This window comes from Babylonia areolata, chromosome 22, assembly GCF_041734735.1.
Source record: "Babylonia areolata isolate BAREFJ2019XMU chromosome 22, ASM4173473v1, whole genome shotgun sequence".
NCBI classification, from domain to species: domain Eukaryota; kingdom Metazoa; phylum Mollusca; class Gastropoda; order Neogastropoda; family Buccinidae; genus Babylonia; species Babylonia areolata.
In genome coordinates, this window is record NC_134897.1 from 46,881,073 (window position 1) to 46,893,961 (window position 12,889).

Sequence of the window (12,889 nt, forward strand, 5' to 3'; positions counted from 1 at the left end):
CTGTCTGTCGTCATGCTGTATATTATTGGAGAAAAGACTGTCTGTCGTCATGCTGTATATTATTGGAGAAAGGACTGTCTGTCGTCATGCTGTATATTATTGGAGAAAAGACTGTCTCTGTCGTCATGCTGTATATTATTGGAGAAAGAACTGTCTCTGTTGTCATGCTGTATATTATTGGAGAAAAGACTGTCTGTCGTCATGCTGTATATTATTGGAGAAAGACTGTGTCTGTCGTCATGCTGTATATTATTGGAGAAAAGACTGTCTGTCGTCATGCTGTATATTATTGGAGAAAGGACTGTCTCTGTCGTCATGCTGTATATTATTGGAGAAAGAACTGTCTCTGTTGTCATGCTGTATATTATTGGAGAAAAGACTGTCTGTCGTCATGCTGTATATTATTGGAGAAAGACTGTGTCTGTCGTCATGCTGTATATTATTGGAGAAAAGACTGTCTGTCGTCATGCTGTATATTATTGGAGAAAGGACTGTCTCTGTCGTCATGCTGTATATTATTGGAGAAAGAACTGTCTCTGTCGTCATGCTGTATATTATTGGAGAAAGAACTGTCTCTGTCGTCATGCTGTATATTAATGGAGAAAAGACTGTCCTGTCGTCATGCTGTATATTATTGGAGAAAGGACTGTCTCTGTTGTCATGCTGTATATTATTGGAGAAAGACTGTCTCTGTTGTCATGCTGTATATTATTGGAGAAAGAACTGTGTCTGTCGTCATGCTGTATATTATTGGAGAAAAGACTGTCTGTCGTCATGCTGTATATTATTGGAGAAAGGACTGTCTCTGTCGTCATGCTGTATATTATTGGAGAAAGAACTGTCTCTGTTGTCATGCTGTATATTATTGGAGAAAAGACTGTCTGTCGTCATGCTGTATATTATTGGAGAAAGGACTGTCTCTGTCGTCATGCTGTATATTATTGGAGAAAAGACTGTCTGTCGTCATGCTGTATATTATTTGGAGAAAGGGACTGTCTCTGTCGTCATGCTGTATATTATTGGAGAAAGGACTGTCTGTCGTCATGCTGTATATTATTGGAGAAAGAACTGTCTCTGTCGTCATGCTGTATATTATTGGAGAAAAGACTGTCTGTCGTCATGCTGTATATTATTGGAGAAAGACTGTCTCTGTCTGTCGTCATGCTGTATATTATTGGAGAAAAGACTGTCTCTGTCTGTCGTCATGCTGTATATTATTGGAGAAAAGACTGTCTGTCGTCATGCTGTATATTATTGGAGAAAGAACTGTCTCTGTTGTCATGCTGTATATTATTGGAGAAAGGACTGTCTCTGTTGTCATGCTGTATATTATTGGAGAAAAGACTGTCTGTCGTCATGCTGTATATTATTGGAGAAAAGACTGTCTGTCGTCATGCTGTATATTATTGGAGAAAAGACTGTCTGTCGTCATGCTGTATATTATTGGAGAAAGGACTGTCTCTGTCGTCATGCTGTATATTATTGGAGAAAGACTGTCTGTCGTCATGCTGTATATTATTGGAGAAAGACTGTGTCTGTCGTCATGCTGTATATTATTGGAGAAAGGACTGTCTGTCGTCATGCTGTATATTATTGGAGAAAGACTGTGTCTGTCGTCATGCTGTATATTATTGGAGAAAGGACTGTCTGTCGTCATGCTGTATATTATTGGAGAAAGACTGTCTCTGTTGTCATGCTGTATATTATTGGAGAAAGACTGTCTGTCGTCATGCTGTATATTATTGGAGAAAGACTGTCTCTGTCGTCATGCTGTATATTATTGGAGAAAGAACTGTCTCTGTTGTCATGCTGTATATTATTGGAGAAAGACTGTCTCTGTCGTCATGCTGTATATTATTGGAGAAAGGACTGTCTGTCGTCATGCTGTATATTATTGGAGAAAAGACTGTCTGTAGTCATGCTGTATATTATTGGAGAAAGACTGTCTGTCGTCATGCTGTATATTATTGGAGAAAAGACTGTCTCTGTTGTCATGCTGTATATTATTGGAGAAAAGACTGTCTGTCGTCATGCTGTATATTATTGGAGAAAGACTGTCTGTCGTCATGCTGTATATTATTGGAGAAAAGACTGTCTCTGTCGTCATGCTGTATATTATTGGAGAAAGAACTGTCTCTGTTGTCATGCTGTATATTATTGGAGAAAGAACTGTCTCTGTTGTCATGCTGTATATTATTGGAGAAAGGACTGTCTGTCGTCATGCTGTATATTATTGGAGAAAGAACTGTGTCTGTCGTCATGCTGTATATTATTGGAGAAAAGACTGTCTGTTGTCATGCTGTATATTATTGGAGAAAGGACTGTCTGTCGTCATGCTGTATATTATTGGAGAAAGAACTGTCTCTGTTGTCATGCTGTATATTATTGGAGAAAGGACTGTCTCTGTCGTCATGCTGTATATTATTGGAGAAAGGACTGTCTGTCGACATGCTGTATATTATTGGAGAAAGACTGTCTGTCGACATGCTGTATATTATTGGAGAAAGACTACTTTCCTTGTTAAGATATATTCCATCGGTGTACATAATGGGAAAATACTTTGTTTTTCCACAAGTGACTTAGCCCAGAGTATTTCCGTTCGAAAACAATGAAGTTAAAATCTGTCAAGATTTCCTCCCCCCCCCGCCCCCCAAATCCCCATCACTTCCCCCCGCGCGTTTTCCTCTGATCCTCCTGCATCATAACCTTTGTATGGCTTGACTGGTTTCTTTCTTTGTGATATATATTTTTTTTCTGTCTAGATATCGGTAGATCCACTGTTATGTTGCATACACATGTACACGTATACATACACAAACACACGCACGCACGCACACGCACATATATGCGCACGCACGCACGCACGCACGCGCACACAAACGCACACACACACTCATTCACATCCCATTTTCATAACAAGCAGGTTTATTCTCTACCGGAAAAATCTTGCTGGGACCATGTCAGTAAACTGAGTTTAATGTTTTACATGACATCCATGTTTGAAGTAGGTCAGAGTTTACTGTTTTACATGACATCCATGTTTGAAGTAGTTCAGAGTTTAATGTTTTACATGACATCCATGTTTGAAGTAGGTCAGAGTTTACTGTTTTACATGACATCCATGTTTGAAGTAGTTCAGAGTTTAATGTTTTACATGACATCCATGTTTGAAGTAGGTCAGAGTTTAATGTTTTACATGACATCCATGTTTGAAGTAGGTCAGAGTTTAATGTTTTACATGACATCCATGTTTGAAGTAGGTCAGAGTTTAATCAGAATCTCTTGTACGTTTCACTGGCTGCAGAGTTGGATAGTAATGAGGGAAGAAGAGTGAGATGAGGGGAAAGATTGACGAGGTGGGTGAGGGGAGAGTAACGAGATGAGGGAGGTTAGAGTAATGAGATGAGGGAGGAAAGAATGATGATATGAGGGAGGGGAGAGTGGTGAGATGAGGGAGGGGAGAGTGGTGAGATGAGGCAGGGGAGAGTGATGATATGAGGGAGGTTAGAGTAATGAGATGAGGGAGGAAAGAGTGATGATATGAGGGAGGGGATAGTGGTAGAAGAGGGAGGAAAGAGTGATGATATGAGGGAGGGGAGAGTGGTGAGATGAGGGAGGGGAGAGTGGTGAGATGAGGGAGGGGAGAGTGATGATGAGGGAGGGGAGAGTGATGAGATGAGGGAGGGGAGAGTGATGAGATGAGGGAGGAAAGAGTGATGAGATGAGGGAGGGGAGAGTGATGAGATGAGGGAGGAAAGAGTGATGAGATGAGGGAGGGGAGAGTGATGAGATGAGGGAGGGGAGAGTGGTGATATGAGGGAGGAAAGAGTGATGAGATGAGGGAGGGGAGAGTGATGAGAGGAGAGTGATGAGATGAGGGAGGAGTCTGAGGGAGGGGAGAGTGGTGAGTGATGAGATGAGGGAGGGGAGAGTGGTGAGATGAGGGAGGGGAGAGTGATGATATGAGGGAGGGGAGAGTGATGATGAGGGAGGGGAGAGTGATGAGTGATGATATGAGAGAGGGGAGAGTGATGAGATGAGGGAGGAAAGATTGGTGATATGAGGGAGGGGAGAGTGATGCGATGAGGGAGGAAAGATTGGTGATATGAGGGAGGGGAGAGTGATGATATGAGGGAGGGGAGAGTGGTGAGTGATGAGATGAGGGAGGGGAGAGTGGTGATATGAGGGAGGAAAGAGTTATGATATGAGGGAGGGGAGAGTGATGAGATGAGGGAGGGGAGAGTGATGATATGAGGGAGGGGAGAGTGATGATATGAGGGAGGGGAGAGTGATGATATGAGAGAGGGGAGAGTGAAGAGTGATGAGATGAGGGAGGGGAGAGTGGTCAGATGAGAGTGGGGAGAGTGATGAGATGAGGGAGGAAAGAGTGATGATATGAGGGAGGGGAGAGTGATGATATGAGGGAGGGGAGAGTGATGATATGAGGGAGGGGAGAGTGGTGGGTGGTGAGATGAGGGAGGGAGAGTGATGAGATGAGGGAGGAAAGAGTGATGATATGAGGGAAGGGAGAGTGATGAGATGAGGGAGGAAAGAGTCATGAGATGAGGGAGGGGAGAGTGATGAGATGAGGGAGGAAAGAGTGATGAGATGAGGGAGGAAAGAGTGATGATATGAGGGAAGGGAGAGTGATGAGATGAGGGAGGAAAGAGTCATGAGATGAGGTAGGGGAGAGTGATGAGATGAGGGAGGAAAGAGTGATGAGATGAGGGGAGAGTGATGATATGGATGAGATGATGATGAAATGATGGAGGGGAGAGTGATGAGATGAGGGAGGGGAGAGTGATGAGATGAGGGAGGGGAGAGTGGTGAGATGAAGGATGAAAGAGTCATGAGATGAGGGAGGGGAGAGTGATGAGATGAGGGAGGAAAGAGTCATGAGATGAGGGAGGGGAGAGTGATGAGAGGAGAGTGATGAGATGAGGGAGGAAAGAGTCATGAGATGAGGGAGGGGAGAGTGATGAGATGAGGGAGGAAAGAGTGATGAGATGAGGGAGGAAAGAGTGATGAGATGAGGGAGGGGAGAGTGATGAGATGAGGGAGGAAAGAGTGATGAGATGAGGGAGGGGAGAGTGATGAGATGAGGGAGGGGAGAGTGGTGAGATGAGGGATGAAAGAGTCATGAGATGAGGGAGGGGAGAGTGATGAGATGAGGGAGGAAAGAGTGATGAGATGAGGGAGGGGAGAGTGATGAGAGGAGAGTGATGAGATGAGGGAGGAAAGAGTCATGAGATGAGGGAGGGGAGAGTGATGAGATGAGGGAGGAAAGAGTGATGAGATGAGGGAGGGGAGAGTGATGATATGAGGGAGGGGAGAGTGGTGAGATGAGGGGGAGTGATGAGATGAGGGGGAGTGATGAGATGAGGGAGGAAAGAGTGATAAGATGAGAGAGGGGTGAGTGATGAGATGAGGGAGGAAAGAGTGATGAGATGAGGGAGGGGAGAGTGATGAGAGGAGAGTGATGAGATGAGGGAGGAAAGAGTGATGAGATGAGGGAGGGGAGAGTGATTATATGAGGGAGGGGAGAGTGATGAGATGAGGGAGGGGAGAGTGGTGAGATGAGGGAGGAAAGAGTGATGAGCTGAGGGAAGGGAGAGTGATGATATGAGGGAGGAAAGAGTGATGAGATGAGGGAGGGGAGAGTGATGAAATGAGGGAGGGGAGAGTGGTGAGATGAGGGAGGGGAGAGTGGTGATTGATGAGATGAGGGAGGGGAGAGTGGTGAGATGAGGGAGGAAAGAGTGATGAGATGAGGGAGGGGAGAGTGATGAAATGAGGGAGGGGAGAGTGGTGATATGAGGGAGGGGAGAGTCGTGATTGATGAGATGAGGGAGGGGAGAGTGGTGAGATGAGGGAGGGGAGAGTGATTATATGAGGGAGGGGAGAGTGATGAGATGAGAGTGATGAGGGAGAGTATGAGGGAGGGAGAGTGATGAAATGAGGGATGGGAGAGTGATTTGATGAGGGAGGGAGATGAGTGATGAGATGAGTGAGGAAAGAGTGATGAAATGAGGGAGGGGAGAGTGATGTGATGAGGGAGGGAGATGAGTGATGAGATGGGAGTGATGAGGGAGGGGAGAGTAATAAGATGGAGGGGGAGTGATGAGATGAGGGAGTGCAGTGATGAGATGAGGGATGCGGTGAGAATGAGATGAGGTAGGGGAGAGTGATGAGATGAGGGGAAGAGTGATGAGGTGAGGGAGTGGTGAGTGATGAGATGGAGGAGGAGAGTGATGGAGGGGGAGAGTGATGAGGGAGGGAGGAGGAGAGCAAACACACACACACACACACACACACACACACACACAGCGGCGACACCTGTAAAAGCGAGGCACGAGACCCAGGCAGTGTTGTGTCATCCATGTTTTATTCATGACACTGGACACCATGACGTGGCACATGACAGGACGTTTTATTCATGACACTGGACACCATGACTCGGCACGTGACAGGACGTTTTATTCATGACACTGGACACCATGACGTGGCACGTGACAGGACGTTTTATTCATGACATTGGACACCATGACGTGGCACATGACAGGACGTTTTATTCATGACACTGGACGCCATGACGTGGCACGTGACAGGACGTTTTATTCATGACACTGGACACCATGACGTGGCACGTGACAGGACGTTTTATTCATGACACTGGACACCATGACTCGGCACGTGACAGGACGTTTTATTCATGACACTGGACACCATGACGCGGCACGTGACAGGACGTTTTATTCATGACACTGGACACCATGACGTGGCACATGACAGGACGTTTTATTCATGACACTGGACACCCTGACTCGGCACGTGACAGGACTATCTAACACTCCAGAAGAACCGTTACAAACGGTGTTGTCCTGTGTGTTAGATAACGTGATCCTATGTGTTACATAACGTGATCCTGTGTGTTACATAACGTGATCCTGTGTGTTATCCTGTGTGTTACATAACGTGATCCTTTGTGTTATCCTGTTACGTAACGTGATCCTGTGTGTTACATAACGTGATCCTGTGTGTTACATAACGTGATCCTGTGTGTTACATAACGTGATCCTGTGTGTTATCCTGTGTGTTACATAACGTGATCCTGTGTGTTACATAACGTGATCCTGTGTGTTATCCTGTGTGTTACATAACGTGATCCTGTGTGTTACATAACGTGATCCTGACATGACATTAGAGTGTGGCATTAAATGTGACGTCATGATGGAGGACATAGACATGTGTGTCTGGCTGAGTGTGACACTGACATGTGTCACACTGTCATCATCTGTGACGTGACACTGACATGTGTCACACTGTCATCATCTGTGACACTGACATGTGTCACACTGTCATCATCTGTGACACTGACATGTGTCACACTGTCATCATCTGTGACGCTGACATTATATGTGACACTGGGGCATAATGAGTGAAATTGACATGTCACTTTGACAAAAAATATGACACTGAAATAATACGACACTGACATAGTGTGTGAAATTGACGTCACATTGATATGATGTGACACTGACATGATATGCCACTGATATGATGTGAGAAATAAACATGTTACATCGACAAAATATGATGACATGATATGACACTGATATGATGTGAGAAATGAACATGTTACATCGACAAAATATGACACTGACACGTCGTGTGAAAACGACACGTTACATTGAGATGTGACACTGACATCATGTGTGAAACGGACATGATGTGACATGACGTCATCATGTGTGAGCACAGTGATTGGCTACTGTCCTGTTCGCACTGTTTCAGAATGACCTTTCATTCTTGGCTAACATGATGTCTTCACACACTGATTTACTCCTTTAAAAATTGCGTTCACCTGCACACTTCGAGACGTGTTCTGGTCTTGAACCTCAGTCCTGTGCACCAACAAATGTGCTGAGTGTCCACAACACAACACCAGCAACTACCCACTCTGCTGTGCATGTACCTCTTCAATGAACCATTCAACCATTGCAAACACTTTATATTCCAGACATAGGTATTTCACACACACACACACACACACACACACACACACACACACACACACACACACACACACACACACAGAGTAGTTTAGTTCCCGTTACACAGTTTAGAGGTGTGAATGTTCAGTTGCATTAACATACACAGAATCATGACATAGATAAATATTGTACGAATCACAAACCATCCGATGATATCGTCAGAGTTGTGGTGAAAATTGCGATATGCACATGAGTGTGTGACTGCACGCAATAGTGTTGCATTGACTGACATATCCTACATATAGACGTCACGAAGGACTAGGAGGGTACCTAGCACAGTACCTAGCACAGCATAGTACCTAGCACAGTACCTAGCACAGCACAGTACCTAACACAGCACAGTACCTATCACAACACAGTACCTAGAAAAGTGCCTAGCACAGCACAGTGCCTAGAAAAGTGCCTAGCACAGCACAGTACCTAGAAAAGTGCCTAGCACAGCACAGTACCTAGCACAGCACAGTACCTAGCACAGCACAGTACCTAGCACAGTACCTAGCACAGTACAGTACCTAGTACAGCACAGTGCCTAGAAAAGTGCCTAGCACAGCACAGTACCTAGCACAGTACCTAGCACAGCACAGTACCTAGTACAGCACAGTGCCTAGAAAAGTGCCTAGCACAGCACAGTACCTAGCACAGAACAGTACCTAGCACAGTACCTAGCACAGTACAGTACCTAGTACAGCACAGTGCCTAGAAAAGTGCCTAGCACAGCACAGTACCTAGCACAGCACAGTACCTAGTACAGCACAGTACCTAGAAGAGTGCCTAGCACAGCACAGTGCCTAGAAGAGTGCCTAGCACAGCACAGTACCTAGCACAGTGCCTAGCACAGCACAGTACCTAGCACAATAGCCACAAGCGAGGTAAGCGAGACAGGCCCGTTGACGAGCAGTGCAGTAGTCAGTACACGGAATGGCGTGTTGATGAACAGTGCAGTAGTCAGTACACGGAATGACGTGTTGATGAACAGTGCAGTAGTCAGTACACAGAATGACGTGTTGATGAACAGTGCAGTAGTCAGTACACAGAATGACGTGTTGACGAGCAGTGCAGTAGTCAGTACACGGAATGACGTGTTGATGAACAGTGCAGTAGTCAGTACACAGAATGACGTGTTGATGAACAGTGCAGTAGTCAGTACACGGAATGACGTGTTGATGAACAGTGCAGTAGTCAGTACACGGAATGGCGTGTTGATGAACAGTGCAGTAGTCAGTACACAGAATGACGTGTTGATGAACAGTGCAGTAGTCAGTACACAGAATGACGTGTTGATGAACAGTGCAGTAGTCAGTACACAGAATGACGTGTTGATGAGCAGTGCAGTAGTCAGTACACGGAATGGCGTGTTGATGAACAGTGCAGTAGTCAGTACACGGAATGACGTGTTGATGAACAGTGCAGTAGTCAGTACACGGAATGACGTGTTGATGAACAGTGCAGTAGTCAGTACACAGAATGACGTGTTGATGAACAGTGCAGTAGTCAGTACACGGAATGACGTGTTGATGAACAGTGCAGTAGTCAGTACACAGAATGACGTGTTGATGAACAGTGCAGTAGTCAGTACACGGAATGGCGTGTTGATGAACAGTGCAGTAGTCAGTACACGGAATGACGTGTTGACGAGCAGTGCAGTAGTCAGTACACGGAATGACGTGTTGATGAACAGTGCAGTAGTCAGTACACAGAATGACGTGTTGACGAGCAGTGCAGTAGTCAGTACACGAAATTCCCATCAACCATCAATGAAAACACATCTATTGCTGCTTCCAGCACAACACTTCAACATCAATTAACAAAAATTACCACTGGCACAGTGGGCATGAAAGATAATTCTAATTAAAAAATGATTCGTGGAAACTGTACAAGCACACGTGCACACAAAGACACGCCACCCCCACCCCACCCCCTACACACACAAACAAACACAGGCACGTATGAGAAAAGAAAGAGGGGGGGGGGGGGGGCAGATAGAGAGACAGACAGACTGACAGACAGATAGGTAGATAGTCAGAAATAGACGAATGCGTTTTGAGAAAGGAAAGAATGGATGCACATGAGACAGGGTGTCAGAGAGAGACAGTTTGATAGAGACAGGGTGTCAGAGAGAGACAGTTTGATAGAGACAGGGTGTCAGAGAGAGACAGTTTGATAAAGACAGAATCATTTTGTATTGTCACCAGAACCAAAGCCAGAATGTACATCAAGGAATTCAGTCTGTTACACTTTGTTCATCTACAGATATTTACTGGTCTTTGTATTACTATATTTCAGTCAGTACTCTCTCTCTCTCTCTCTCTCTCTCTCACACACACACACACACACACACACACACACACACACACACACACACACACACACACCATTAAACAAAACACAAAACACGGAGAAAAAAGTGGGTTTCTGTACATAAAAGAACGAACGGACACGGCTAAGAAATAAGAGCATAACATTCCTGACTACTTCAAAATGTACAGCAACTTCTCTCTCTCTCTCTCTCTCTCTCTCTCGCTCTCTCTCTCACGCACACACACGCACACACATACACAAACCCCAAACTAATGAAAAAGGGGGTGGGGGAAGGGTGGGAGGTGTAAATTAGACGGGTTTTTTTTTCAAGGGAGAGAAAATGTAATAATAAAAAATAATAGGGAAAAAATGAAAGTAGGGCGGAATCAAGAAGGGACATAGGTAATAATGATATTGATGATGGGGGAAAAAAAAGAAGAAAAGATGATGACGTTGCACATCATCATCACCATCATCTAGACCATCATAATGAAGGGGAAACTGTTTGGGGTGAAATTTGTAGGGACACAACAACAATAACAGAACAAATAAAGAACATAAATGACAGTCTCCTGCATGAAACCTGGTTGAAAATAACCAAACCAGAAAAAAAAGAAAAAAAGAGAAAAAGATTAGAAAATAGAAAAATACTTTGCATTTGTACATGTGCAGGACACAGTTATCTGAAAGCAAACAACAAAACCGGTGCACCGCTACCAACAACAATAACAACACACCGCTACCAACAACAACACAGACTATGGAATTAAGAAAGAAACAAATGACAAAGAAACACGAAAGAAAGAACAGAAAGGAAAGAGGGTGTAGATTAAGGGCTGGACAGAAAGAACAGAAAGGAAGGAAAGAGGGTGTAGATTAAGGGCTGGACAGAAAGAACAGAAAGGAGGGAAAGAGGGTGTAGATTAAGGGCTGGACAGAAAGAACAAAAAGGAAGGAAAGAGGGTGTAGATTAAGGGCTGGACAGAAAGAAAGAACAGAAAGGAGGGAAAGAGGGTGTAGATTAAGGGCTGGACAGAAAGAAAGAACAGAAAGGAAGAAAAGAGGGTGTAGATTAAGGGCTGGACAGAAAGAACAGAAAGAAAAGAGGGTGTAGATTAAGGGCTGGACAGAAAGAAAGAACAGAAAGGAAAGAGGGTGTAGATTAAGGGCTGGACAGAAAGAAAGAACAGAAAGGAGGGAAAGAGGGTGTAGATTAAGGGCTGGACAGAAAGAAAGAACAGAAAGGAGGGAAAGAGGGTGTAGATTAAGGGCTGGACAGAAAGAAAGAACAGAAAGGAAAGAGGGTGTAGATTAAGGGCTGGACAGAAAGAAAGAACAGAAAGAAAAGAGGGTGTAGATTAAGGGCTGGACAGAAAGAAAGAACAGAAAGGAAAGAGGGTGTAGATTAAGGGCTGGACAGAAAGAACAGAAAGGAAGGAAAGAGGGTGTAGATTAAGGGCTGGACAGAAAGAAAGAACAGAAAGGAAAGAGGGTGTAGATTAAGGGCTGGACAGAAAGAAAGAACAGAAAGGAAGAAAAGAGGGTGTAGATTAAGGGCTGGACAGAAAGAAAGAACAGAAAGGAAAGAGGGTGTAGATTAAGGGCTGGACAGAAAGAAAGAACAGAAAGGAAAGAGGGTGTAGATTAAGGGCTGGACAGAAAGAACAGAAAGGAAAGAGGGTGTAGATTAAGGGCTGGACAGAAAGAAAGAACAGAAAGGAGGGAAAGAGGGTGTAGATTAAGGGCTGGACAGAAAGAAAGAACAGAAAGGAAGGAAAGAGGGTGTAGATTAAGGGCTGGACAGAAAGAAAGAACAGAAAGGAAGGAAAGAGGGTGTAGATTAAGGGCTGGACAGAAAGAACAGAAAGGAAAGAGGGTGTAGATTAAGGGCTGGACAGAAAGAAAGAACAGAATTAAGGAAAGAGGGTGTAGATTAAGGGCTGGACAGAAAGAACAGAAAGGAAAGAGGGTGTAGATTAAGGGCTGGACAGAAAGAAAGAACAGAAAGGAAGGAAAGAGGGTGTAGATTAAGGGCTGGACAGAAAGAAAGAACAGAAAGGAAGGAAAGAGGGTGTAGATTAAGGGCTGGACAGAAAGGAAGAACAGAGAGAAAAGAGGGTGTAGATTAAGGGCTGGACAGAAAGAAAGAACAGAAAGGAGGGAAAGAGGGTGTAGATTAAGGGCTGGACAGAAAGAAAAAGAAAGTAATCAGTAATCGACAACATGTCACACACACACACACACACACACACACACACACACACACACACACACACGCCATTGAACGGGCTGTGAGCAGCGAAGCCAAATAAATCAACAAACAAGTAGCTATATTTCAGACATAAACAAAGTGTATATGCAGGGAATGACAAAACTGCAGGATATACAGTGTGTGCCCAATGTCCTTGTTCTATGCCTGTCCAATGTCTTCTTACAAGTCTTGTTCTGATCTGGGCATTGACTCAGTGTGATGTATTGTATCCGTATTGTTTTGATTTGGATGAATGAAAAATATTTGGGGAAAAAAACGGAAAAAG

General features: G+C 44.5%; 1 protein-coding gene across 1 annotated transcript in view; it reads right to left on the reverse strand.

Annotated features, from left to right (window-relative positions):
- Positions 1–7,279: 7,279 nt before the first annotated feature.
- Positions 7,280–12,889, reverse strand: part of LOC143297142 (homeobox protein orthopedia-like) — a 64,811-nt gene continuing 59,201 nt past the window's right edge. The window contains exons 4-5 of the mRNA XM_076609318.1: positions 7,865–7,904; positions 7,280–7,340 (exon numbers count right to left, since the gene is read on the reverse strand). Coding sequence (XP_076465433.1) covers positions 7,280–7,340; positions 7,865–7,904 — 101 coding nt within the window. The remainder of the gene's footprint in view (positions 7,341–7,864; positions 7,905–12,889) is intronic.